Below are 27664 nucleotides of genomic sequence, written 5' to 3' on the forward strand. Positions count from 1 at the left end.
TGAACAAACCTGTTGATATGATAAACACTTAAATAAAACTTTCCCAAGCAATTCAGTCTGGCTGTGGCTTTTTAAAGGAAATCACGCCGCTGTTGCAGCTTTGGGAAAGGTACTAGAGACTCCCTGCAGGCTATGCAATATTGTGGCCTGCCCTGATCTACTCTTTGCATCGCTGTGCAGTTTTCAGTTCTGTTTCACAGCTTGTTTTTTGCTCCCCTCTCCCTCTCTGCTCCTTGTGCCAGAGCATTATCAGATGAGTGTGCTGGAGTCCGCTCCCGTCAGCTCCACTGTGGGCCGCGTGGTTGCTAAAGACCTGGACGAAGGCATTAATGCGGAGATGAAATACAGCCTTGTAGATGGAGACGGACTGGATGTCTTTGATATTAATACTGATCCTAATTACCAAGTTGGCATCATAACTGTGAGAAAGGTAGTAAAGTTTCCTTTTTATAGTAATTTATATAGCTAACAGTCCTGGTTACATTTTATGTGTGCAATATTCCCTTATGCCTGTAGTAACTTGGTTCCTGTTACATGACAGTAGCCCCTTTCCTGCTATAAAACACAATTTCTTTAACATTCATTGCTAAAATATGAAAGCAGACTGCGTTCATAGGAGTAACCTTTAAAAAGTGGGGACAGCATTAACATAAACATGTCTTTTCCCACCTAAGGAATGTTCTGATTCACTATTTATCTATTTAAATATTCTCTGTAGCTTAATTATCCTACAATGCAAGAAATTAGATCAATATTTGCATTTGAACTGTACACATTTTTCACTCCGGTGTCCCACAAACAATAGTAAAGCATGCCTTCGAATTATTTATAAACCAATAAAACCCAGGCAGTTTTTTTTTTAATTGCTGCTTGAAGATCCATAAATGCTAATTAGGAAGCTAGAAGAAGCTGTCTCTAAAATGGCAGCTGTGAAACTGCTAGTACTCTGTACCGCAGGCTATGCAGAAAGGAACAGAGTATTTTGCTTAGACTCCCTGCTACAGGATATTTATTCTACAATCTTACATAAATGCTAGAAGTTCAACTCTGTTTCTAGCTTATGAAATTGTAACCATATTTCTGCCTAAGCATATCTTGTGTACTAATAAGGAAGTATAGTCTCCATTAAATAGCCTGGGACTAAATTGTGCACTAAAATGGAACAACACATGGGAGAGATTTGACCCTGCAAGCCTACAGCAAAGCATTTAAGCAGGTATTTATGGTCACCTTCGTCCAACTCTTGTTTATGCACACTAGTCCCTAAAGTTAAGCATGTGCTTAAAGTGCTTTGCTGGAATGAAATAGATGTTGAATGCAAACTGTAAGGTAATTTTTCACTCATTTATTGATGAAAGAAAATAGTTTCTTTGGAGTAAATGTGTCAATAAGCTTGACTTTTGCTATTATGAATATGGTTTTATTAGATGTTCACGTATGTCAGGAGGAGGAGTTACAAAAATTTATGGCATCAATCATACCAGATATGTACTGGCATCAGGTACATACTGCTCAATACATCTACTGTACATAAATGTTTGTAAAATTCTATATATGCCCGTAGCTTTTTATAACGTTATGATTAGCAATAGTCAAACATTAGGAAAGTTGTCCTTTGGATCCACTCAACCAAATAAACCACAAAAATCAACTGCTATTGATAGAAAAGGATATCAAAATGGGGTGAAGGGGAGAGAGAGAGAATTTCTAAACCCAGAGAGAAAGCAAAACTTTCCTTTTAATTTTTCTAGACAGATTTCCCAAACAAAGTAACTAGCACTTCTATCATGGGCAGAATTTACAATTACAGAGAAGACCATGGCTTGCGGTCTTGTGGCCACTTATCTCAGCCAACTAATCCCACAAAATGTTGAGTGCCTCCTGAAAAGTTACAGTTCCTTCCAAGCTCCCTGCCTGTGAGGCTGATACTCACCCCAGTGACGGCCCCCACCTTCTCCCTGCCTTCACTTTCACACTGCCCATAGCAGCCAGGGTGGGGGGATTATCCAGCCAACATGGAGCCCACCACCCGTGGAGCCCCGCGCTGCCCTCCTCCCCAGCCGCTGCCTGGTCAATCACTTTCTCGCAGCGGCTTGTGCTAAATCCCGCCTGCGTGGTGCACCTCTCGGTGCCTGTCTCAGCACTCCTCTCAGCTGTGTTTTGCAGCATGCTTGGTTCACAGGAGAAGGCAACCTGCTTGCCCTCACCATGGGACCAGTGTTGGAACGAGGTTTGAACGCACCCATGGAAGACAAATCTAATGAGGGAGACAGTGGTGTTGAGGTTCAACATATGCTAGACCATAATGACTCTGCAGTAATGAGTATTATGTTTGTAGACCTAGGTAAATCCTTTCTGACAAGCGCTGTGCCTGCAGCAGTCACTGATTTACCAGGTGGAACTAAGGGCATTAGGAGCAAGTTTCAGATCATCCGCACCTGCTCCTGCAGGTTGCACAGTTCTTACTGTATCGCTGGACAGCATCTCCAGTAATACTGGACTATCATCTCCCCCAGCGCAAAAAAACCAGTTCCCATTCTAGTCTTCATTCCTTAACCCCATGTACTAAATGCTGAGTGAGTTCTAGTTTTTATAATTTCAAGAACTCCAGTCTTTCATCAGGCATTCCTATGCAGGACCTCTGTACTGGTAATTTTGCTGTGAAAGCGTGAGCCTTTGTATGTCACTGCAATGTTTCCACTTCTGGAGAGAAGCTGTTGTGGCAGTAGACAACTACTGACACCTCCACTGAATTCAGGGGGTGTTTTGAGGCCTATAATATATATTCCTGCCATGCCTGAGCATGTGAAACTTCTGCTGATATTGCTTAAACTAATACACATCTCATGGCGGCAGAATTTCCCGGCTGCACTATTGAGCAGGGCAAAAAAGAGACGGGTTATGACTGGCCAAGGAGGACTTCACTGCTACAGTAATGATCTTTCTACCTTTGTCTTCCGGTTGCTTTGGCATCCTCCTCCTTCTCTGTGCTCCTGCCCATCTCCATGCCCCAGTCTGGTGGTAGGTCTTCAAAAAGAAAGAGCTGAATAGGAAAAAATAAAGGTGTTGGATGGGAACAGCAGTGATCTGACTGGAGTCTGAATGAACTGAGGCTGTGCGTGGTAGTTCCACACACAACGCTCAAATTCCTACATACAAATAAAGCCAGAGGTTTTGAAAGCCATTCATGTAACAAAAAGGAGTATGTCCCACAGGGCAACCCTGAGAATTGAGGGACATTTCTCTCTTGGTTTGTCTTGCTCAGGATCTGTGCCAGCTAAGGGGATCCAGTTGTGCTGGTTTTCAGCATTAAAACTCTCCAGATGATAGAAGTAAAGGGTTGTGACCATTTAACGACAGCAGGACTGCTTGTAACTTGTAACTGCAACTTGGGAAGTATGACTGTGTCCTCTGTAAGGTGTACTCCATATGGTGAAAATTTTTTGTATGCTTTGGAATGATCGTTCCATGCTGTCATTGTCAGATGCTTTTAGTCGTCTGTTATTGAAACTGGTAAATGGCAAGTTAAATAGGGAATTCTCCGTTTAGGTCTAAATAGGTTTCGGAGAGGCCCTATTTTCTTCAAGGATCTGTGAAAAGAAGAAGGAAAGGAGATGAAAGATTTATTTATTGAAAAGTTCAGTGCCAGCATCAATTATTTCTATATGCATGTTCATCAAATAAGTAGTTTTATCTAGAAAGGAAATCAAATTCATTAAACTACTAATAGAGGAAGCTTCCCCCCCTTTATCCATTATCCCAGGAAAGAAAAGGAAAAAAAAGAGCCATTCCCACTCCTTGTTTCAAATCATACTTGAGTATTTCATACAAAGTGGAAGGGCTCCCACAGGAAGATGCCAGGGTAGCTGATAGTGCTTTGAAATTAAACTATTCTCTAGGCAGGGAGGAGATTAAAATCCTAGCACCCAGCACACCTGGATTGTGAACCTGTGTTTAGGACATTTACTGAGGAGGTGAAAAACCACACCTCTAGAAAGGATAGATTACTGATACAAACTGGAGCAGGATCCCACCATTGAGGCTGACCGTGTCCCCTGCTCCCACTGGAGCCCTTTAGCAGCTTGGCAGACAGGTGCTCTGGAGACAAGAATCTGATCTCACCAGGGAGAAGAGAGGATCCTAACTGGGACCCCACCTCACGTGTGAGCATCCTTGTCCCTGCCACCAGGACCTATTTTTGAGGAACCAACTCTTCGTATCTTTAACTTATTTTCAGGTGCTCCCACACTGTCTGTTTCTGCATTTTTTTTTTCCCAGAGAGGAATGAAACACACTGTGTGAATCACAATGCAGTGGTGGTGCGTCCGCTTTTATTTTCATTTCAGCAAGAAGAATGAAAGAATACGTATTCTGAAGTGATCTGCAAATATCTGTTCTGGCTTTTTCAGTTCAACTGTCAAGTTAAAAAAAAAAAAAATGTAGACAGTGTCGTTCCTGATACTACTGTCACTCGATGCTTTGTCTCCATCTGCAAATACTTATCTTTGTTACTCTTATGATTAAAAATCATGGTAAAGATTTATTTTTAAAAAAGAAGCATTACTTTATATTAGAGGGCATCTTTTACTTCTGAAAATTAAAATTATATGGCCTAAATCATACGGCTCAGTGTGCCTAATGCTAGATATAATTTTTCTCCTCAGCCTTTAAGTTTTGAGAGCAAGAAGAGCTACACCTTGAAAGTAGAGGGTGCCAACCCCCACCTGGAAATGCGGTTCCTGAACCTGGGTCCCTTCCGTGACACCACCACTGTCCACATCAGTGTGGAGGATGTGGACGAACCTCCTGTGTTTGAGCCCAGCTTCTACTTTGTGGAAGTGCCCGAGGATGTGGAGATTGGAACCTCCATACAGATCATTTCTGCCAAGGACCCGGATGTGACCAACAACTCAATCAGGTCTGTCCTCTCTTTGCATGTTCCCCCAGGAGCGCTCCCTTTTTGTTGGTGGGGCAGTGATGGGGCTGAAACAGGAGAAACTCTCTTTTTAGCCTGTGGTAGTCATCAATGGGTTTAGTCAAACCAGATCTCACACACTGATGGGCTCTGCTACGACTGCCCAAGCAATGCAGGAGCTCACCCTTGCCTTTTCCATGGTTTGGAGAATGTCTGCATCTAGCATTGCAATGAACTGGTCAGGCATGTCCTGATAGCATACATTAAAAACAAACCCCAGACTCGTGCCTTTGCTGGCACAAAACCTGACAGCATTGCTGAGAATCTGCTGCCATACTGAGGGGAAGGTAATTAACTCACTTCTCCTCTCTCTCCCTTCTGTTTCAAAGCCCGCCTTTGTCAACAGCTCAAATACACAGCTACTTTTAGAGTAGATCGAATGCATACTAATAAATATTCATGAACCACTAAATTATATAGTGTCTGGTCAAAGCTGCAGAGCTAGATATTCCCTTAAGGAGTTAAGAAAGGTAAAGCTGTATTTACAGCCATGGGAGCTTCATAGCTGCAACTCAGCAAGGAGCCAAAGGAGCAGATTTGTGTGACCACAGCACTCTCTTCCATAGTGGCTGCCAAGTCAGCCCAGTTTATCAGAGAAGACTGTTTTCCTCTGAGGCCAGCCCACATACTAATTTTCACAACCTGCAGAAGCTCCAGGTGACTGCAAGTTAATAATCCCAGCAGGTTGGCTCCTTCTCTCATCTGAGAAACAGCTGCTGTTCACCTAACGTTGTGTCAGTCCTGCTTCTGAATTGTCTGCGTTTGGGAACAGTCCTGGGAAATACAGGAGGGAGTCGAAACGTCAAGTATTTGAGTTTTTGAAGAAAGTTAAATCTATATGAGCAACTCTGTGAGCTTCAGCTAGGAGATCTGAGCAGACACAAGCCTGTTCTTCTTAATGATATTGCTTTCTGTGTTGCTGCTCTAATTATTTTTTTCATCTCTGCTACCTTAATATACCTGTCTTTTCTACCTACATTATAAGGTTATCATACTTCTCATGACATTGTCTCAAATTCTTCAATAAAACTAAGTATCATACTGTCTGCAGCACAATTTCATTACCTTAAACTTTTTCCCACTTGCATTCTATTTTGCTGATTACTGTCTAGCATTATGCAAACACTGCAGTGCAAACAGCTTTGTGCTAATCTGCTTAAAATAGTATAAGAATAATTCTGTAGACTATCAGAGGGTAGAAGTGTTCATTGTTATTTTTAATGAGGTTTTTCTTAGTTCTCTTCAGAGCTTTCCAGTGACTACCCTTGATGAAATAGCACTCTATAAAGCACAGAATGCATCACCAAAGATATATTAAAAAAAAAAGTTGCAAATATGCACAGACTCCTTTGTAACTCTGTTCCTTCCCAACTTTCTTGTCTTTTCCTTCCCATCTTCCTCCCTTCCCACTTTCTTTTCTTTCCTCCCTTCTTCCCTCCTTCCTCCCTGACACCTTGTATGTACCAACGTAAATGACTGGGGTAGAGGAAACAGGAAAAAAAAGAATAAATACCATTTGCAATGCTATCCAAAATGCAAATGTTAAGAATTGGTTCTCCTTGAGTCTTACGTGGTCTCCTCCATCCATGCCAGCTCTGTGCAATACCAGACTGGCAATGCTTTAGGCTTGCTCTGCATTCATTTTGCTCAGGGCAAGGCAAGATAAGAAAAACAAAATCCCAGATACATATTTTGTTACACAAGATGAAATCCAACTGAAATTAAAACTGTGATCTGACCCCTCCTTTTGCCATTTTTTCAAGTATGGAAAAGCCAGGGCACATTTCGGAAGGGCTCACTAAACACGGGGGAACTCTCAAATCCTCATTTTCCCAGCATCTAGTATCTGGACTCCCACACTGTGAAATTCTGATTGCTGGAAATATGCCATGATTGTTGTTAAGCAATTCAGGAAGATTACTGAGAGAGTACAGTGGAAACAAGTGTGAAGGAGCACGTATTATTAACAGGAGAACTTATGTGGAGAATCCAGACAAAGACTCCACCTGTGCCTCTTGACACCAGTGATTAATCCTGCACCACTAATCACAAGGCCGTATTCAATTTCAGATACTTGTTGTCCTTAAACTGTCAGAAATTCTTTTTATAGCCCTCATACAAGAATAATTATTATAGCAAAATATAGCAACACTCGTACTTATTTCCTAAATAAATCAAATACATCAGAAATCTCTTTATTTAAGAAGAGATAGGAAGGACTGGGAAGGAAAGGGAAGCAAACCTGCCATCCCACCCTCTTCAATTTTTCTGCAAAAAGTGTAAAAGAATTTCCCAACAACATAGCTCAAAATTATATCCCAGTTTAATAAGTGCCTATATAAAGATCAGGCTGGCTTGCTTGTTCCAGTGAATGCATTTGTGCTGAAAGGAGAAAATTCAGAAGAACGAGCCCCGTTCAGCATCCGTTATGACTAAAGCTTTCAATTCCCATCAACTTCAAAGAAAGAACCAACAAAACCAAGAATAAGTCTGGCTCTCTTCTAGGCTGTGGCATTTACATAGGCACATGTGTGGCTTTTGCCAAAGGATCTCTTACCATGCTAACATAGCTAGCTAGGAAGGCAACTCATACAAACTGCTGTTAAGAGCAAGGTGATGCATACGAAGGGTATTGAGTATTTTACATGCCCTGCGAAAAGGTCCCTCTGACCGAATACAGCAGTGACAGCTGCCAATCAGCTGCCTCCCTGCCCGAGTTTTCTGGCCTGCAGGTACCACCACACTCCCCTGCTCACGGGTGTGAGAAGCTTGTTCCCAGCATTAAACTGACATATTGGCCAGGCAGGTTCAGTAATTATGATGAATCAGCCTCACAGAGGGAGCTGTTTTTCTGGCTGGATGATATGAAAAAGCCAGTCATCATCCCCCTTGCGTTGACATGGCTCAATCAGTAGGAAGGTCCAGGATGCAGGTGGAGTTTATTCCCCTGAAGGAGGAGAGAATACAAAAGCACAAGGAAGGGAACGATTCCTCCTTGTCATCCTAAGTGCCCAGAGAACGAGCTGATGTAAAGTCGTTTTCATCCTGTCTGAGTTGTGCCCAAGGAAAGGGCATAATTATATTGCTTAGAAAAAGAAATCACACTCCTCACTGACAGATTTTTCTCTGTAAAGCAGATGTTCCTGTGCTGAGCTGTGCCTTGCTTTGAGGCTTCTTCCTCTAAATCTTCCTGTGTTCCAGCTCCGTCCAAGTAGTACTCACCATTAAATGCCGTTAGTCACATGAACTCCTAGTTTTTCAAGCGTCTCACTCTGTACCTATACAAGTCAATGGAGCACATAACTAGGTTGTGGAAGAATGTGGATCTGCTGTGTATGACAGTATTCCCATTGCTGGGGTACTTCACTGGCTATAACGCACAGTTTTCACAAGGGTTGCATAATATTTTTAATACATACTCTTGCAGATACTCGATTGACAGGAGCAGTGATCCGGGGCGGTTCTTTTATGTCGACATTACATCAGGAGCACTGATGACTGCAAGACCTCTTGACCGGGAGGATGTTTCTTGGCACAACATCACTGTGCTGGCCGTGGAGCTGAGTAAGGAGAATGCAGACTGTACATAGATTAGAGAGATACAACAGACAAAGCAGGCTGAGAGACCTGAATTCAGCAATTCACATGTTCTTATGCACTGAGTGGGAAGCCGTATTAACTGAATTACTCTTCTGACATCAACAAGCGAATACTGCATTTTATTTCTTTTTTACACTCTTTTTCACAGGGTGGTGGGAGGAGTAGAGGCTGGCAATTAAATGTGGAGTGCTGCTTTTTCAATTCATTAGTATTCCAGGGATTTGTTTAAAACTCTTCCTGATGTGCTTCTGCAAGAGCTCTGTCTCTTCAGAAGGGCTAGGCAGCTAAAGCAGACACTGCAAAGGCTGCACAGCTGCCAGAGCTGCCAGTCCTACCTGGGAGGATTGAGCGGTGCAGGGACTGGTAGGCAGCAATGATCCTACCCTGCTAGGTCACTAGTTGAAATCTGCTCTGGTTCAGCAGCAAGTAAATGTCATCACCATCTGCTTGCTGCATAAATAATTCGGGCCAGCGTGCTCTGGGATCTTCTAGTATGCTGAACTCATTATCCTTTTGAGTTTTACAATGAGCTAAAACTCAGCTCAGGATTCATCCGCGCCAGGTATTTACTGAGGCTATGAGAACAAGGAGATGCTGATCATTTCATAGTGTCAGTATGAAAAATTTAGCTGAGTTTGAAATACTAACATGTGAGCTTCATAAAGGAGCTTGGGATATATAAGCAAATAAAATAAAAGGTTCACCCAATCTTCACCTGAAATCTCCTTGGTCCACATAGCTTTTGCGCAGGATCTCAGTTCATCTGCTGAGGGGCAGCAGCTTTTCAGAAGCTTGCTGCCAACAGCTGAGTCATTCCTCATGTCTGAGAGAGCTCCCCGCACATCCAGGCTGTACCAGAGTTATGGGACAGTTTGAGAGGGAAAAAGTTTCAAGAAGCTTGCCCAAAATGCAATCAGCCAACTTGGAGCTGGCAGAGGGAATATTTCACCAGAGCTGGGGTGACTCTGCCACATATTTGCAGGCTGTTCGAGCACACGATGCCTTTCTGTCCCTTTTTTAGTAGTGAGAGGGGTTGGTGACATGATAGGATCTCACCCCCATCAATTTAATGCTAGTTTTATTTTCAGCCACCAATGGCCATTGCAATTCCATGTAAATCCACATATACAGACGAGTCTGTAAAACTGCCCCTGTAGCAGCACTCAAGGGTGAGACCAATATGAAGACATGTCTTCCTTTGACTCATCCTCCTTCAGTCCTCTGTCAGTTTTGCTCTGTACGTGTGCAGCACAGTATTTTAATTTAGTGAATAGTTTCAAAAATGTTGTAGTTGTGCACTCCTGAATAAAGCTCCTAGTCTTACAAGTTAGATCGATATTACCAAGAGTGTAAATGCAGACATTCATCTGCCACAATGACAGGTGTGTTAGCAAGATATGTATGGATATGTGAGAAGCTGAAGGATTAAATTATAAATTAGGGAGAAACAATATAGTTTAAGAGCATTATCTTAATGATAAAATGTGACACGTTATGGATACAGTACATTGAACATTTAAGAAAATTCCAGAGTGTTAAGAAAATTCTCTATTGTTTATATGAACATATCATTTCTTGTTATAAAAGGAGATATATTTGGAGATAAATGCATGAAGTGGTATGGCTAAAAAGCAGATAAGAATACTAATTTTTAAGAATATTCTGGATTTTTGCACCTTTTCTGACCTCTTAATAATGAATTATTTTTTTTTTCTTTCTGCTTAGAGTTTCATTTTATCATTAAATATGGCAAAAAAAGATGTTTTGGGGCAGAAAAACACAATAAGAAAAAAAAATATTCTGTGGCCAGTTAGTTTGGAAATTGTGAAGATATGAGAAATGCTGTATGGAGTTACTGGCAAAGAAAGCTAATGAACCAGTGGGACAGAAATATCACAAATGATGTCATGCAGAATGTAAAATTTTCATTGCAATTTTAAGCTTCGGTGAAAGCTTTTCTGTACAATTTCATGTCTTATTACATTTTAAACCCCCCTGTACAAAGTATCAAAGACTTGATGCTATGTTTGAGTTCAAGGAACATAAATTCTGAGCAAAAACATATCTGAACTGCAGAATTACCACTTTCAGCAAGCTCTAAATAACAAGCCTATCCTTAAAAGAGTCCCTTCCTAATTTGTGCCACCAGTACTGAGGCTCAACAAACAGTATTGCCCAGTCAAAGGGCAATAAAAAAAAATACCGGGCATTGTCTAAAACTTTTGTTATAGAAATAGTCCCACTGGACTGAACCAGGTTGAAGTCTTTCACAGAATTTGTTTGAAAAAGATGTGATTAGATGGGAAGCCAGGATAGACAGAGAGCAGCTTTTGCAGCTTCACTCCAAGTCACACAAGCCACAAGTAACTGCAGTTCCTGATGGGAAAATGTCATTTAACATGAGTCAGTAGCAAAAAAAAGCTGCTTTACCTCTTGAGCAGAGTGAGGAGCAGCTCCTTCCCCTTCCCATATATCGCCCCTCTTTACATTGTGCCTTCTCCTTCCAGACAACCCCTCGCAGGTGGGCAGCGTCTCCGTGACGGTGAAAGTCCTGGACGTGAACGACAATGCGCCAGAGTTTGCAAGGTTTTATGAAGCTTTTGTCTGTGAAAATGCCAAAGCAGGGCAGGTGAGAAATGCTAGTAACGCCAGGGGTTGGGGAGGGGATGCTGTCCTACACAGAGACAGCGTGCCAGAAAGGGTGAGCGTTGGAAAGAGGGCTCAGCTAACCACACATTTCATCTGAACTCTCGTCAGCAGCTTTCTGTGCTGCTTTCCAAAGGCAAGCACATCGCACCAGGATTAGCATGGTATATAGCACCTCTTTTATCTGCCACAGTAGTTTCCAGGCTCACTGCGCAATACACTTCACGGCTGAAATAAAGCCTTCCCTTGGGCAGGTGCCAGCAGGCAAAAACCCAGTGTGTCCTGTAGCAGCAACAAAGAGAGGAGAAGTGTTATGAGACGTGCCACGGAGTCAGTCTGGTCCACGTGTGACAGACAAGGCTTACTGTTAAAAGACCCTATTTATAAGAGCCTTAAGCACCCCTGGACTTATGGGAGCTGGGCATAACATACTACATTAGCTTCAAAGGGCTGCCAAACTGAATCTGTTCCGCTGTGAACTGGAGATGACAGAGACTCATAGACAACACAGGACTTCCCACTCTGCACACTGTAAACCAGCACCTCCAAGCAAGCAGTGAAGCGTCTTTGCTTGTCTCCCTTCCAAAACCCCACCAAAGCCCTTGAACAAGGTCTGCCTGTGTCACAGATGGACATGAGCTCTCCCTTGCTGGAGCTGGTGCAAGCTCTACTGATGATCGCTGGTGGGGAGGCAACGTGGTGCTTCAGCACCCAGGGTCCACGGTGGGGACTTGTGCTAAGCTGACTAGCATAGTTTAAACACAAAGACGCACCAGTCATGATTAGTGAAGGAAAAATTATGCTAGTAATATCACTGTGTGTTCACTGAAGCTTCTCCCAGCTTGCTGTGAAGCAGAATGAAATAGCTACTCACTGCTGGGACAACTGTCCTCACAACTATCATATACAGGATAATTTCACCTCACTAATTTACAGAGGTCCTTAATAATATAGGGAATAGAAATCATTGCCTAGCCTTTTTCCTGGTTTTGAAGGGTGAGTGTCCTAAATAATAAGCTTTCCAAGAAATGCATGCTAATTTGGACTACTTCCTTCAGTGGAGAAAGCCAAATTCTGTTGCCACATTTTGAAAAGTTCTGAAATCAGTTTTAAGGTGATAAATAAGACTTTATGGGTCTGTCATTTGCCTTTGAATCCAAAAATAACTTTCGAATGCAAAAATCCAGGTGAAGATTTATTCCTTGTCTAAAAAGATGTCAGAATGTTTATTCAGACAGAGCTATAGCTCACTGTGCTTCAAGCTGTTAGACCTACTTTACTAAGGCTCTATAGGTGAGGTGACAAATCTCTTTCTGGATTTAGCATTGTCTTAGTTTCTTTCCATGGTGTTATTTATTGAATATGCGGTGTGTCTGCATGGTTGCCTTTTCTCTCTTTCTTTTCCACTGACATCTTTGGAAGAATTTAACTCATTTAAAATTAAGAGTGATAAAATAATCAACCTCAAGTCCTTTTCTACCTGCAAAATGAAGCTGAACATAAGTATGGGCTTTCTTACAAGCTCTCTAATGCACAGTGAATCTTCTGAACATCCTGGGCCCTCAAAAGAAAAAAGAAACGTTCAACAGAAGATAGGGATGCATGAGAGAAAAGTGTCTGTTATTTGATGATCTCCTGACTGTCTCCTCCTTTGTTTAAAAGTGATTTGCATGATCATAGCAAAATAAATGAAGTCTGCAAGGTTTTGAGTCTCTTCTTGATTTATCTATTGTACCTCTGCAAGACAGTTTTATTCAAATGCTCCAGTTGCTTATATTTATATATATAAAAATATATTATCTGTTTGTTTATTTATATTATATATATTTTGCTTCTCACCTGTTTCTGTTTTGTTCTCATATTCTGTAGCTGATCCAGACAGTGAGTGCCATCGACAGGGACGACCCACAGGAGGGTCAGCACTTCTACTACAGCCTGGCTCCGGAGGCAGCCAACAACCCCAACTTTACTCTAAGGGACAATCAAGGTAATCAGAGTGGACACAGACAGTTAGCTACTCTAATTTCTAATGCCTGAGTTGGACTTGAGAGGCTGTGACTTACAGTGTGTGATAAGACTGCCATTTCAAATAATACCAAGTGACACCTGCTCCTTAAAGGCAGTGATAAAATGACATATTACTTAATACACTTGAAGGTTATATGGTATTTTCTTCTCTATAAATATTCTCTAGCAATAGGCCCCTTTTTCTTCTTCGAGGAAATGTGCCAATGTTTTGTGCAAATTCAGGTCTTGTGGTCAGGCTGCAGGCATCTCGGATTACCGGAGTGGAAATTGCATTCGTTCAAAAGGAGATGCTTAAAGGTAGGATAGCAACTGGAACTAGGAGGCAAATCTGAAGGGAATTACATTGCTCTTTTTTTGTACTCTTCATGTCTTCTCCCAGGCACAGAAAGGGAAGGTTCTTGTACTGTTCCAGTCTATTCCCCCAAGCACTTTTTTTCTTCTGCTTTGCACATCCTCATTTCCCTAGGAAAGGGAGGGAGGAGATGCAGAGCCTTAGGGGGGTACCTTGGCATACAGCTAAAAGTCTGTGTAAGATGTGCTAAGTAGAAACTGAAACACCAGTGGGAAGACTCATGGCAAAGTGCTGGCATTTGAGTAGCCTAACCAGTGGAATTTGTTTCTTTTGGGGAAGCTTTGGTGGTTTTGGAGCCTGCAGGAAAGCCCTGCCGTGGCAGGCCTTCACATGACTGCTGCTGATAGAGGATCTCCATGGACAGACAATGGTGCTGAGGTCAGGTCCACACCAGCCTTCATCGGGAAAGAGGGACAACCTTGAGTGACCTGGTGCAGAGCTTTAAAAGTCAATATGAAGGGGCTGGATTTCAGTAGGAGTTTCGTGTGTAAAGTACCACAAATCAGCAAGCAATTCCAGAATAAACAGGGAGGAAGACTGCCCATGTGCAGCATCCATGGCCAGTCTCCAAGCAGAGTGCCTGCCCCTGCTCCCACACGTGCCTACTTGTCACACGTACTTCCATAAGCCCTTGTCTGCGCCTCTGCAGGCATATGAAAGAGCAGCATAGAGGCTAATAAAGAAGCCCCTGCCTTCACTAACCAAACATGTCTTAAAACATGCTACTTGCAGAGTCTGGAGCCCTCCTCCACAGCATGCTAATACTTTTTCATCCCCAAAGCAATTTTGTTCTATAGCATCCCTGAAGCCTCCCCACACAATTTCTTGCATTTTTATCCCCTGCTCTCTCCCATTGTATCCCTCTTTTTTATTTTTTAATACATATTGCCAAAATAAGTGAACAAATAAAGCACAACCGTTGCTAAAACATTTGGCAAACTAGGCTCATTTCATCCTCAAGGCATTGTTCTAAAAAAAGAAACTCAAAATTCCCAGCATCAGATGCACTTTGTCTAAGGCCATACTTGTGATAATTTATAGTGACAGCAGTGACTGAATGGCTGTGCCGCCCACTCTCTGTAAAATACCAGTTTTCCAGAGATATATATCACAAGAAGCTTAGGGTACTATTGGTTACAAATTTGAAATAAAAATGTTAAGTATCAAACCACTGACTATTTGAAATATACACATTAAGGATTAATTTACTGCCTCAGCAATTTGGAGTGCAGTAGTCATTTCAGTAACAATAATTTATATTTATATTTTCATCTAGGGACCACTAAGTACTATATAAATTATATGACTTGGTCACAGAGGGGGTAGCTATACTGTATGTCACAGGGTGACAAGACAAGAAACAGAACCCACCTTGCTAGTCACAGCCTGTGCACATAAACACGAGACAGCAATGCTTCCCAGGCTGTGAGAAGGCACTATTAAGATTAGCAATTGTGCTGATTACTTGGTTGTCCGATATAGCAGTAAGAGAAACTGCAAGGCATGAAGCCTTCCTGGCAACAATTAAAACCTTGATTTATACTGAGCAACAGATAGATCACAGTTTGCATTCTGATGAGCTGTTTTACATATTTCTTTGGCCCTTGTCATTTTAGTCTCTGAGAACTTCTTCAGTCTATTCATTCTCCACATATCTCCGGCAGACAGAGAAATCCTATTGTTCTCCACTTTATAGACGGGGATCCGGAGCAAGGAGAAATTAAGCTACTTACATGCCTGGTTCCTTTGAGTTCAGTAAAATCAGTGGGAGATAGACATGTAAGTATCTGCAAAGATCTGGGTCTAAGTGACTTCCCAAGGCTGTATAGGATACATGTGATGAAGCAGGGAATTGAGCTGGGGTCTCCTATCTCTTCAGTTACTGATGTAGCATTGGCAAGCCATCTTCCCCCGCTTCTAAATCTGGGTGAGATTATGCTGGGAAAAAGTTGGCAAAAGAGGCTTGCTGTAAGAATGCAATGAACAACAAAATAAGCTTACTGCATTTCCAGATTAAGCTCTGAGCTGATCTTCTGTTGACCTCTAACTGCTGCCCTCCCTCTTTGGGTACCAGGAACTGATGAGGAGAGTAGCCATTTTAATGGGTGCAGGCATCAGTGTCATACCACCCCCAGGCCTGTCATTGGAAGCCTCTGGCAGTCCTCCCCATTGTGTTTAAATTTGTGCTAGGAAAATTTTTAGCTATTTCTTCCTTTCCTAAAACTGTGGTCTACCTCACGCTTTGGCAGAGTGCAAAAGCAGTGAGCTGAAAAACCCCAAGAAAAAATGTGACCCCTTCCTCAAGCTGGTGGTGTCTGTAATGCCTGCTTCCTTGTGCTCTTTGTCCCGCTCTTGGTGAAAAATTTCTTTATATTATTCCTAACTACTCATAATTATTACAGTTAGTTTTTAAAAGCTAACAGAAGTTCTGGGCTAATCATCCCCAGTTCTTGTACAGATGCATGCAGAAAGAAACCAAGCCTTTCTTGTGAGAAGAGCGGTGGTTAGCTCTGATCTCAGAGTTTGGACCTACACAGCGGTTAATTCCCATGACCTCTCCAGGGAGGTACATCACTTTCAGTGGGGCAGAAAACTGCAGGAAGGAGATGCCCCATGACTTGCTCTCACAACCACATGAAAACACCACCCTGCATGTCCACGGGAAGTACAGCTTTCACCTCCTGCTGACCACAGAGGCACGGGACCTGCCATGCTGCAGTCTTCAGTATCTCTGCTCAGCGATGTAGCTAAGCGTTACCATCCAGCCCTCTGCAAGCCGAAGACACTGTGTTGGAAGCTGTGATGCAAAAATATTGTGCATTCTTATCATGCTTGCTTTTTTTTTTTTCATATAATGGGCTTTCATGTCCTCACAAGCCCTCTTGTCTTGATGGCCAGGGCTTAGCAGATATCAAATTTGGAAGAAAATTGCGTATTCCGGTTTCTGCCATGCTGCATCACATTCCAGCATGTCCTTCGCACTGCAGTAGCACGTCAAATCGCATTGGCTTTTGATGACTCACACAACAAGCTTTGGCACCAATGTATTGCAGTTGCAGAGTAACAGGTAGAGCGATCCTTTAGGGATGATTTGGATGCCTGCCTAGTACAAAGCAAAACAAAAGGGTCGAAATGTAATGCCAAGAGTCACCAAGAGAATTTTATCACAAAGAACATTTAAGACCTGGGTGATATGGTCAGCACATCACAGCAAAAAAATATATATACATATATATCTTTCAATATTTGATTATAGAAACTTGGTTTTGGCCTGAAAAAAAAATAATTATCATTAAAAACACTTGAGATCTCTCACTAGCTGATTTTGCACAGCTTCAGTCAGGTTCACTGCCTGTGACTTCTTTTACAGGCAAAGTATGACCAGCTCAGAATAATGAAGTCTTTTTCCCTCACAGAGAGCAATTTTACATAAAATGAAGGTTTGCTGTCACCTGAATAGAATTTGTGACTTATATTGTAAGTCAGTTTAAAGAGAGTGAGTCTTTCACCCAGGAAAGGGAAATGCAACCAAATTACTACACTGTTAAGATGACTCAGACATTTCCATTGACACAACATAAATCCAGGCACTTTTTGCCATTTTCTGCCCTTTGGGCTGCTTTTTCTCATGCTAAAACAGACCCAGTGAAGAAAAGATGTGGTATTAATAGCTGGGGAGCACATACTAAAGGGCACATAAACAGCCTGAAGGAGAGAAAGCACTTCCATGTGCCCAGGAGAGAGGAGGGGGAGGTCTGCAGGAGGCGAGGGCTCCCATCTGCAGCAGACCCCTTGCCCAGGAGCCGTGGTAGCTGCAGGGTGCTGCTCTCTGCTGGGTTTTGGGACACATTCCTGAAAATCATCTATGTCTGTCCACACCCGCTGCACATATTCGGAGCTGCATGGCATATCAAAGGGTGGTGAAATCAGTGAACACTGACGCATAATCAATTTTAAGCAACTTTGGGGATTTCATCTTGCACTTGGTGGTTTTTCCTCAAAGCTCCAGCTCTTGGGATCACATGATTTAACAAGACACTACAATTTCACTATATATTCACATACAGACATGCACGTGCACTTCAGAATTTTACGCTTTCAGAGTAAAAGCTTGAAATGTCATCGACATACAAGAAATAAAAGACCCTGAGATTCCTTTTAAAAACATGACACAAATTCAAACTAATCTCATGAATTGTGGAGCCAGGCGTCTCAATACTTATGTGCGCCAGTACTGTCTGATGCCTTAAGATTTGCAGCACAAAGTATGGAACTTGGAGCATAATTTAAGTCTAGCAGGCAAGTCTAGCAAGTCTAGCTTGAGTTTGGATATATTCTACAGCTGGCTGTATATAACTCTCCTGATTTCACTCCTAAAAGCCATCAAATCATTTCTGATGTTCAGACTACAGCAGATAATACAGCTGATTTACCTACATGCAACCTGTGTCTCTGCACTGAAGAAAATCACTCAAGATTTAAATTTTAGCAGTGAATCAACAGGGAAATAATAAGGAAATGGAACAATTCCTTGTTGATATTTTGGGTTTTTTCACAGTCTACTTGTGATCAGAAGGTTTCTTGCCGTTTCCAAGCAGCAGCTCCATTGTGCCAATCCACCTGGGAAGAGCTGATTGGCATCCTGCATTTCCAAGCGTAGCGAATGTACATTGGTAACAAGCTGGAGATGCAGACGGCCAGACCTCTTTTGAACCAAGGGAACAGGAAAAAAAACTAAGTACTAAAAGAAACTGCATGAAGCTCAGCTCCCAAAAATCCCACAACATCACTGCACAGGGTCAGGGCTTGTAGGTCTGCCAAAGAGAAAACGTACCTTTGTTCCCCATTTATCTTAGCTGGCCCAAGATTTGCAGACATGTTTGTAAGAAGGGCCAATTTTCCTGCAGGTTCCTTCAGATTCCCTGGTGGCCCAGAACGCATTGGAGACACTCAGTCTTGCGCTTTCCAAAAGTCTCTGAGGCCAAAAAGCTTGAATGTCAGCACTGACATCATCATCACTGATCTCCAAAGATTTTGCCCTGGCATTCCTGAGATGAGAATTGAGAAGAACAAATTCTTGAATCCAATTTCTTTCTGATTAGGAAACTTGGTGCACAGTCTGAGGAATGTGAGGGAGGGGTAAACAGGAATTCAAATGCCACTGGGAAATTCTGGCATTTTAAAAAACATGCTGAATATGGAGGAAAAAGCCCCAAAGTTAGGAATTTCCCTTAAAATGACCAACAGCAACTAGCTGTTAGGTCACTCTCTTACTGTTTTGTTTCAGCAGCATCATTTTGATTCATTTTGACTCAAGTTCTTATAAAAAACAGGCGGTCACACTAAATGAAGCAGAACAGTCAAATCAAAGCATAATAATTCTGACAATGATGACATGAAGCATTCTGACTTTTTTCAATGGCAAAAGTGCCAATGAAATTGCACGTATTTCACTGAAAAATGTTTAGTTGCAAATTTTCAACTCACTGCTGCTCTAGGATAGCAAGCTGTTTTTTTTCCTTTGTCTCCTTGTTGCCTCCAGCAGATGGCCATGCCATGTATCCAAAAACACAGAAAGAACCTTAACATGTCCAAAAGGGTTATATACTAGCATCTCCAAAATGGTGGCAGCACTTAAGAGTGAGGTCTAGAATAGCTGCTGAGCATGAACAAACAGGGACTACAAGTTGCCTTCAACTGTTTGTTTCTGTCTTGCCTTATGAAAGCTCTTTTAGCTAAATCTGAAGGCTGTGAGTTTGCTTGTGGCACTTTATGTCGTAAGGGGTAAAGGCAGCTCATAAGGTGTGTATGCCTTGCAGGTTTGGAGCTATGGCCTGAGAAGACACTGGAATATATAAGATACTGGAATAGGGGAGGCAGAGGCAAAATGCTGATTAATTACAAACTGATAAAAAACAAAGAAAAAAAGAGAGAAGACAAATGGATGTGGGTCTAGGGCTGATTTTTTTAACCTTCCTTCTCTGCTGAATATATTTGTTCTGCATATAAGCTCTTCTCTCCATTTATTTTCTACCCCTAGACAATACAGCATGGATTTTGACAAGGCGCTCTGGCTTCAGACAACATGAGCAGAACACCTTTTACCTCCCCATCCTGATTAGCGACAATGGCCGCCCCGTGCTGAGCAGCACGGGTACGCTGACCGTGCACGTGTGCAGCTGTGATGATGATGGCATGGTGATGTCCTGCAACGTGGAGGCCTACGTCCTCCCCGTCAGCCTGAGCAGAGGGGCACTCATTGCGATCCTCGCCTGCATCTTTGTCCTGCTAGGTAAACCTTTGGCTTCTTCTTGGGAGGGGACAAACTCTTCAGTTCTGGCCAGGGGGTTGCTGATCCACTGAAGGTGAAGGACACAAACACACACACACACCCCTATGTATATGTATATATTATATGTAGACACACACATACTTAAAGGGCCAAATCAAGGACCAGGTGGTATAGTCAGCTGCGTATGGCTTCAGACCCTGGGGTGTAGGAATGGAGGAAAAATATGGCCTGCAAATATTTCTGCCAGATCCCCAAAGTGCTAGGGTGTCTGGTATGGCCCTGCTTTCCTGCAAGAGGTACGCCAGGAGGAAGTACTGAGAGCTGTGGCTGGGGACAAGTTACTTTCTCACCCTTGGCAGTTTCTGATCATATGCTCTCACAGGAAACAGGAGCGGTAAGTCCAGTTCCACTTCTTGCCTTTTGGCAGGAGATATCCCGACCACCATCCTTTCTCCTTGAGACACTACATATAAATGGTGCCTGTGCTGCTATAAAGGGGCTGAGCATCTTGCATGTGTTCTGTCTCGACAAATAAATTTCACCTTTCCTTTCCCAGGCCTTCTATGTCCCCTGTTAGCTCTTGGTATCAAAAGAACTTCACTTCCCGCATTCACTCTCTTGAGTTATGAAATATTAGTTAAAAACACACATTCCCTGAAATTTCAGAGGAACCAGTTTGAGGAGCAGTGGAGTAGAATACAGGAAAAATTCTTTAAAAGTGCCTCAATTCTGGCCCTGCAAAGGAGCCTGGAGACTTCAGTCCAAAATTTCAGCATTCAAAACCTTTGCTGAGTTCTAGCCCTGGAAATACAGTCACCAGGTGACGGCACATTTTCAATAGTAAAGGCCTCTGGTGCCTGTATGACCACTTCTCCCCATGCTAAGAAGCATCTGCATCTCGTTAGTGCAGAGCAAATACCCAGCCCAAGGCAGTGCCTTGCAGACAAACACAAAAATGCTTTAGACCAGACTAAGGGGCTAGCTCTGCATTTTGCCATGTCGGCAGACATATCACCATGGTGCCTCGGCACCATCCATCTCTGTCATGTAGCGCCCAGCCCCAGAGGCATCCCCAAAGCCTGCTGCAAAACCCAGCTACAGAGCAGGAGAAAATTATCCCTATGGAGCTGTGTGCCACTGGAGATAAACCGTTACTGATACCTGATCTGACTAGCTTAAAAGTAGCTCAAGTGTTGCTACAGTGCATTGGCAAGCACTGCTGGATAGACATGTCCTAAGTGTCACCGAGAGTTAAGAATTAAGGTGAGAAAAGGGACAGATTAGCAGGACCTCAAGCTACTGATTTTGACTGGGGGAGGGGATTTCTGCACCCCTCCACCTGCAAACACCACAGCTTTTTAAATCCAAGGGGCTGGCTGGGCTCATTGATGGGAAAACAGGGCAACAGAGAGTCTGAAGCCCTTGCAAGATCTGGCCCCTCACTGACAGCCCCATGTCTCGGTTGCCTCCCGCAGTGCTGGTGCTCCTCATCCTCTCCATGCGGCGCCAGCGGAAGCAGCCGTACATCATCGACGAGGAGGAGAACATCCACGAGAACATCGTCAGGTACGACGATGAGGGCGGCGGGGAAGAGGACACAGAGGCCTTCGATATTGCCGCCATGTGGAACCCGCGGGAGGCCCAGCTGGTGGTGAAAAACCGGCAGGACATGCTCCCTGAAATAGAGAGCCTCTCCCGATACGTGCCTCAGGCGTGCGTCATGGACAACAACGTCCACAACTACGTGCTCGCCAAGCTGTACGAAGCTGACATGGACCTGTGGGCGCCTCCCTTCGACTCCCTCCAGACGTACATGTTTGAAGGGAACGGCTCGGTGGCGGAGTCGCTCAGCTCCCTACAGTCGGTGACGACAGACTCAGACCAGAGCTACGACTACCTGACAGACTGGGGGCCACGCTTCAAGAAGCTGGCCGAGATGTACGGTGCCACGGACAGCAGCGGGGCTCTGTGGTAACAGACGAGGAAAGGCAGAGGGGTTTCCATGCGAAACAGTGTCTGGTTAGGTCCATTCTCATCAGATGCTTCCATGGACATAGGTGAGGCCTCCTAAAAAATAGCAATACGGTGCTTGGCTGAGAATGGGAAGAAGGGTGCGAATGAAGGTCTCTCTGGATCAGCTTTACTCAGTTAAATTAAGTCACGTTTTTGAAACAGTGAGAAGCAGAGGAAGAAAGTTTTTTCCTGTTTTTTACAGCAAAATTGGAAAGCTCCATGACTGGAACATACTGACATTACTCTCTTTCTTTCTCCCTCCCTCTGTCTCTCTCTCTCCCTTGTACACGGCAGCTTACTGAGCTCTATACGTCTGGGTTCAAAGATCTGTAAACTCCTACTGTAATCTCCGACTCGCTGAGAAATTGCCAGCATAGAAAAGTGGTTCCCCACTGGTTATTTTTCCCCCCTTGAAAAGGAAAAAAAAATTGCTTGCTAACAAGAGGAAAAAAAAAATCCCACAAAGCAGAAAATTGAAACTGGAATCTCAGAGGGCTCTTTCTAAACTAAACCTCCTCTCTCTGTTGCTAACAGAGTCCTTTTCTAATCCTTTAGAAACAAAGCTGAGGGTTTTTTTCTACCTGGCTGAGCGGGCTGGGGAAGAGGCTTTGAATTTCTGCTCTAGTTTAATGGCTGATCTATGAGCGTTAACACTAATCCATCTCCTATCAAGTTTGTGTAAATTTATTCTTGGCTCTTTAAAACCATGACTCCGCTAAACTGCTCAGAACAAAACCAGAAAATCTGCCTCTTTTGCACTGTAGATGTCTCTTCCATGTGCCAAATGTGAAGATTAGATTCTACCAATGAAAGCCAAATAAATTTTAAAAAAAGAAAAAGCTATATTTGGTAACTACATGGGTTAGATGGGCTTTCCTAATCTGTGTGAGGTCAATCCAAGGGATGTTTACATACTGTAGATAACCTACTTGAACAAATGCAGTATTATAGACCAATAAATGGATGTAAGAAAATTACATGTATAAGTTTTGTATATTTGTTAATTTTGGTAATAAATATGATGTACTGCATACAGTACAGTACCTTAGCACCTCTTTTAATAAAAGTTAAACAGAAGGGAGAGTCTGATGGCAATTTATTGACTAGTTTGCACACAGCCGTTAGTGCTTATCTGTGGCTTTACATGCCTTGAGCATCAAGAAAAAATGGTTCATCGGCATCGTTTCAAGGAGACGCTTTCAGTTTGCAGGTTCAAGTGGACTATCTGCTTCTTTCATTGGTGTTCACATGGACATTGTCCTTAGCAGTGAATCAGCCCACATGCAGCTCGCCAGACTAGTTACTTTGCTATTCCAATCATGCTGAAGTCAAAAGAAAGTCTTGGCTGATTTATTTGAAATGTTATGGCTGGGGCATTGAGAAGCTTGGAAATGAGTTACACAGCCCCCAACAGAATCTCATGCCTTCGGAGACACGATGGACTGTAACATGCAATATCCATTTATGGTCATTCTTACTCTGCAATCAAAGTTTTGAGCCTGGATCTTGTTTGCATGTGTAAATGGGAAGGGCTAGGGAAATTACACTAACACAAGTTTCATGGAAGGTGGCAAAAGGCTTCTGAAAGTAGAACAGTCTGCAATGACATTTGCAGGTTTCTTTCTAGCTAAGGACTCTCTCCATCTCAAATTGCCCAGAAAATAGGTGTGCAGACATAACCACCCCGTTACCACACTTTTACTATGTGCATACTGTGCTTGGTTTCTGTTGCAGATGTGCACAAAACACTGCTGTCTCTACTTTGCCTAATCTTAGGCTGTACCAATTTAAGACAGGAGCCTTGTTTCCACAGACTCATACGAAGTAAGTCCTGCACCCCTGGAGAGCCAGGCAACCAGCAAGGAAAAAAAAGTTTTAGTGACTTCTCAAACATTTGCTCATCTGACACAGTGAAAATCTGTGCCTTCACAAAAATAATATGCCATAGGTTCTGCTTATCACCTGAACCTGCCTTACGCCATTGCAGAAAGAGCACTGAAAATCATGTGATAATGATTCTTTTACTCATCCCATAGCACTTAACCCTCACATAACATATTGATTTTATAACACTAGACAAAGAACTGCAACCACCATGATCAAGGAAGTGGTGGTACAGCATACAAAACTGGTGTTGAGACTTCTGAGAGCTTCCTCACCTCCTGATGCAACAGGAGTCATAGAACGTAGGGCAGGAATGAAGATAGAGAAGACATCTGTTCCACCACTTCCCTGTCTGAATTAATCAACAGTTTTATATATTTTAAGCAGATGCCTGTTTATTCTTAAAACCCCCAACTGTTACCTTTCTAGGCAATCTTCCACTGCATCAATATATTCAGCATTGAAAGCCTTCCCTGGGAAGTATAAGGCAAGTATCCCTTGCTGCCATGCAATCCTGTAATGCACATAGATGACTTTGTTCCTCTGTAGAGCTATGGTTTGGTACTTTCAGACCATTACAGTCTCACCCTTTACTCACAGTCTACAGTAACAAAAAGTTCTTCATGTCCTGATACCACAATGGTTTACTTCTCCCATTGTAGGCAGAGTGGGAGGAAGGGGGGGTAGAAATGCAGTCCAGCATCATATTGCCTTCAACTTGAAGACACCTACTACATTTACTGAGGGTTTTCCCAGGACAAGCTGCTCCAAGGTCTGGTTTTACTCCACAGAAGCCCCCAGCAGTGACCTCTGCAAGACAGGCTGTGCAGCAGCTGAGACCACCTTCCAGGGTTGTGTATCACCTGGTGGGGAAGGACCAATGGCACTTGTGTTAGGTGCTTGCACTTGCACCACAGGGGAGCCTGCAGTGAGAGCGGGCTCTGAACCCACCTTGCTAAGCTGCATGTCAGCGTTAGGCTATCTGATTATCCTCAGGTTTGCCTCAGCTTGTGAGCCCAGTCAGTAGTTGGACAGCTTGATGCTGTGACACTTACCAGCTGGTGTTTAGTAGGCACTTGGCAGCCTGGCTTTTTTTTTTTTTCCCTTTTATGGAACAGGTGACAGTGTTTTTGCGGTCTGTGAAATCTCTATGCAAACAACCAACACTTGTATCTATCACCCTCCCACAAACAAAACTGAAGAACACTCTGTTTTACTGATGAGATATAAAAAGGATCCATTTACGGACACATCAGGGCTCAGCAAGCTGGGCCCAAAGTAGAAGAGGGGAGAAGACTCTAAGCCCAAAGGAAATGTATGGTGCCACAGGCTGGCAGTGAAACAAACCTGCTGATCGTGCAGGTCCTCAGTCTCCTGCCCTGGGGCTCCTCAAGGCCAGGCCTGGCAGTGTGCATGAACATTTGCAGCACTACATAAAACCTGCTAGTGGTTTACAGCCAGGTAGCTCTGCCTGCCGTAATGGAGGGACTGGGCTTCTCCACACCAGCAGACACCTCTAAGTGACAGCCCCAGTCCTGCATGGGACCCACACTCTACCCACTGCCCTGGTGGAAGGGCAGAAATGTCAGAGGGCCAGGACAAGATCCCATATGCCCTCACCAGTGTCCCCAGTCCCCCTGTGCTCCAAGGCTGGTCTGAGTGCATAGAGCTTTTATCACTATTCATTTTATTTGAGTCCTCTGACAACACTTTTTTTTCACAGCTGCCAGTTCTCAGGAAAAAACAAAAGGATTTACCATCCAGGTACAATCCCCTAGTCTCAGCTGTGGCTGAAAATAAATGGTTCAGAGGAAAAAACAACAGAGGGTGTAAGTCATTTTACTAATTCCAGCCACTTAAAAATTGAGCATATGGCCTAAGCAACCCATCTAAGCTCTGCCTCTAACAGAGCTAGACAAAAAGTGATTCATTCCCACTGTCTTGGCCATCTGTATGATGCTATGGCCCTCTGGAGGTCCTTCTCTCTCAGTTAATGGCCTGGCCTCTGGGGATTTATCCATGTGGTTCAGAGTCTGGCCCTAGGCATGACATTCTCAAGCTCTCTGCTCTACATTTGGTTTTATGAGTGACCATGGGCAAACATTACAGTCTTTGATGTTCTCCTTTTCCCTTCCTACCACCCATCTCTCTCTTGTCTAAGTAGACTGCATGACCTGCAATCTCATATACTGCATTGGTCGTCACATCTAGGCTCTGAGCAGCAGCTCTCTTTAAGCTCTCTGTCAAGAGCCCAGATCTCTTCAGAGCAAAATGCAGAACTCAAGAATGCATAAAAAGAGTTAACATCATTCTTTCTGGCATAAATTGTCTTGCAACACTGCGTTTCATTTGCTGCTGCATTGCCCATTTATCCAGCTTTATTAGGTCCCTCTTGATTTTGTCATTTCTCCTCCAGCTTTTATTGCTCTTAATCATTTTATGCCACCGTCACATTTGCTGCCTACAATCCCCTTTTAGACCATTCATTAAAACCAATAGTGACACAGATCCTTGGGGGACCCAAAAGTTATATTTTAGTCACCTTGAAATATGATTTACTAGCCTGTGCCTGGGTTTTGCTTGGTGCAACTGTCATATAGCACAAACTAGAGCCTGCTTCATTGCCTGCTGCCTGACCACAGCTCCCAGGAACCATCAAACCGGAGGGACAGCTGGGTCCCAGAGGTCTATGCTGCATATGCACCACATCTTACCTGTCCTGGCCATGAGTAAGAGAAATGAGGCATGTAAAAGAGGCACAAATGATGCCTGACAGACTCCAGAAAAGTTCTGACCTGGACAAATTCAAAGTTGAGTAGATTCAGTTGCTTTTGCCTTTGTGCTGCCAGGGTCTTATTACTAAGGTGCTGTCAGACGTGATCGCTCTGGTTTATGCTAGCTTAGCTATCAGTTATACCAAACCCAGGAGAGGCTGCTGCTCCTCAGGAGAGAAGGTGGGTTCAATAACAAGTGAGGACAACATGTGAGGAAATCCATAGTGTTGCAAGCTAAATCTGCTGCTGCTCTCCCTCCTCCTGTCTGTCAGGATGTGAGGCAGCCCATTGCATCCTGCTCAAGAAATAACCCTTAATGTATTCTCTTCACATGCAGCTGGTGTAAACAGGGAGTGAGTCTGTCCAAGACATCCTAATTTGTGCCTGCTGAGATCTGCAGCACTCAGAAGAGGAGGAATGCCTTTCACTCAGTAGTGCCCTGTCTCTCTCAGGGCAGTGCATATGCCATCAGAGTGCTCCAAGATAGCCACTGCTACAAAACAGCTGTATCACCTAAGGGGTTCGTTCTCATGCATAGAGGTCAATGATTTGCCTCTCATTTGGACTGTAATGCAGTAATAATCTGTATCAGTGCATCCTCTTTAAATAGACAGAGGAAAATTAGCAGGGACAGCAGTGAACCTGAGGTGGAGTCAGAGCTATGATCCAAGGAAAGCAATAAGGGCTGGGGAGTCTCACTGCCAAACCAAAGCTTTAGGGACAAATTTCAGTTTTGTTTCCTTATATCAATCTTCTAAAGATCCTGCCCCCATAGACATGCAAGATATTTTACTGTTGGCCTCAGAGGTGGCAAACCAGGCCACCTGCATCACTGGCTCTGAGGAGAAGCAGCAGTGCAATGCTGATACTGTATTTCCCAAGAGATATTAGAGTAATATGGTGGAGGAGGTGGAAGAGAGTCACTCTACAATTACTTTAAAAAATCATGATTTTTTTTAAGAGCTGATGTAGAAGACAGTACACTGTCTGAATACCATTTTCAGACCTCATTTGTTATTAAGCCTTCTATTAAGGAATGGCCCTCTTGGGGAATATGAATTTTCAAGCTAGCAGCTTAATATCTGTAAGGCCAGTCCCAT

General features: G+C 43.3%; 1 protein-coding gene across 1 annotated transcript in view; it reads left to right on the plus strand.

Moving 5' to 3' along the window:
* Positions 1 to 21868, plus strand: part of CDH20 (cadherin 20) — a 36736-nt gene extending 14868 nt beyond the window's left edge. The window contains exons 5-11 of the mRNA XM_072851362.1: positions 243 to 430; positions 4665 to 4918; positions 8403 to 8539; positions 11083 to 11204; positions 13091 to 13208; positions 19642 to 19893; positions 21369 to 21868. Coding sequence (XP_072707463.1) covers positions 243 to 430; positions 4665 to 4918; positions 8403 to 8539; positions 11083 to 11204; positions 13091 to 13208; positions 19642 to 19893; positions 21369 to 21868 — 1571 coding nt within the window. The remainder of the gene's footprint in view (positions 1 to 242; positions 431 to 4664; positions 4919 to 8402; positions 8540 to 11082; positions 11205 to 13090; positions 13209 to 19641; positions 19894 to 21368) is intronic.
* The last annotated feature ends 5796 nt before the right edge of the window (positions 21869 to 27664 follow it).

The sequence above is a fragment of the Ciconia boyciana genome, chromosome 2 (genome assembly GCF_034638445.1).
Source record: "Ciconia boyciana chromosome 2, ASM3463844v1, whole genome shotgun sequence".
Classification (NCBI taxonomy): Eukaryota; Metazoa; Chordata; class Aves; order Ciconiiformes; family Ciconiidae; genus Ciconia; species Ciconia boyciana.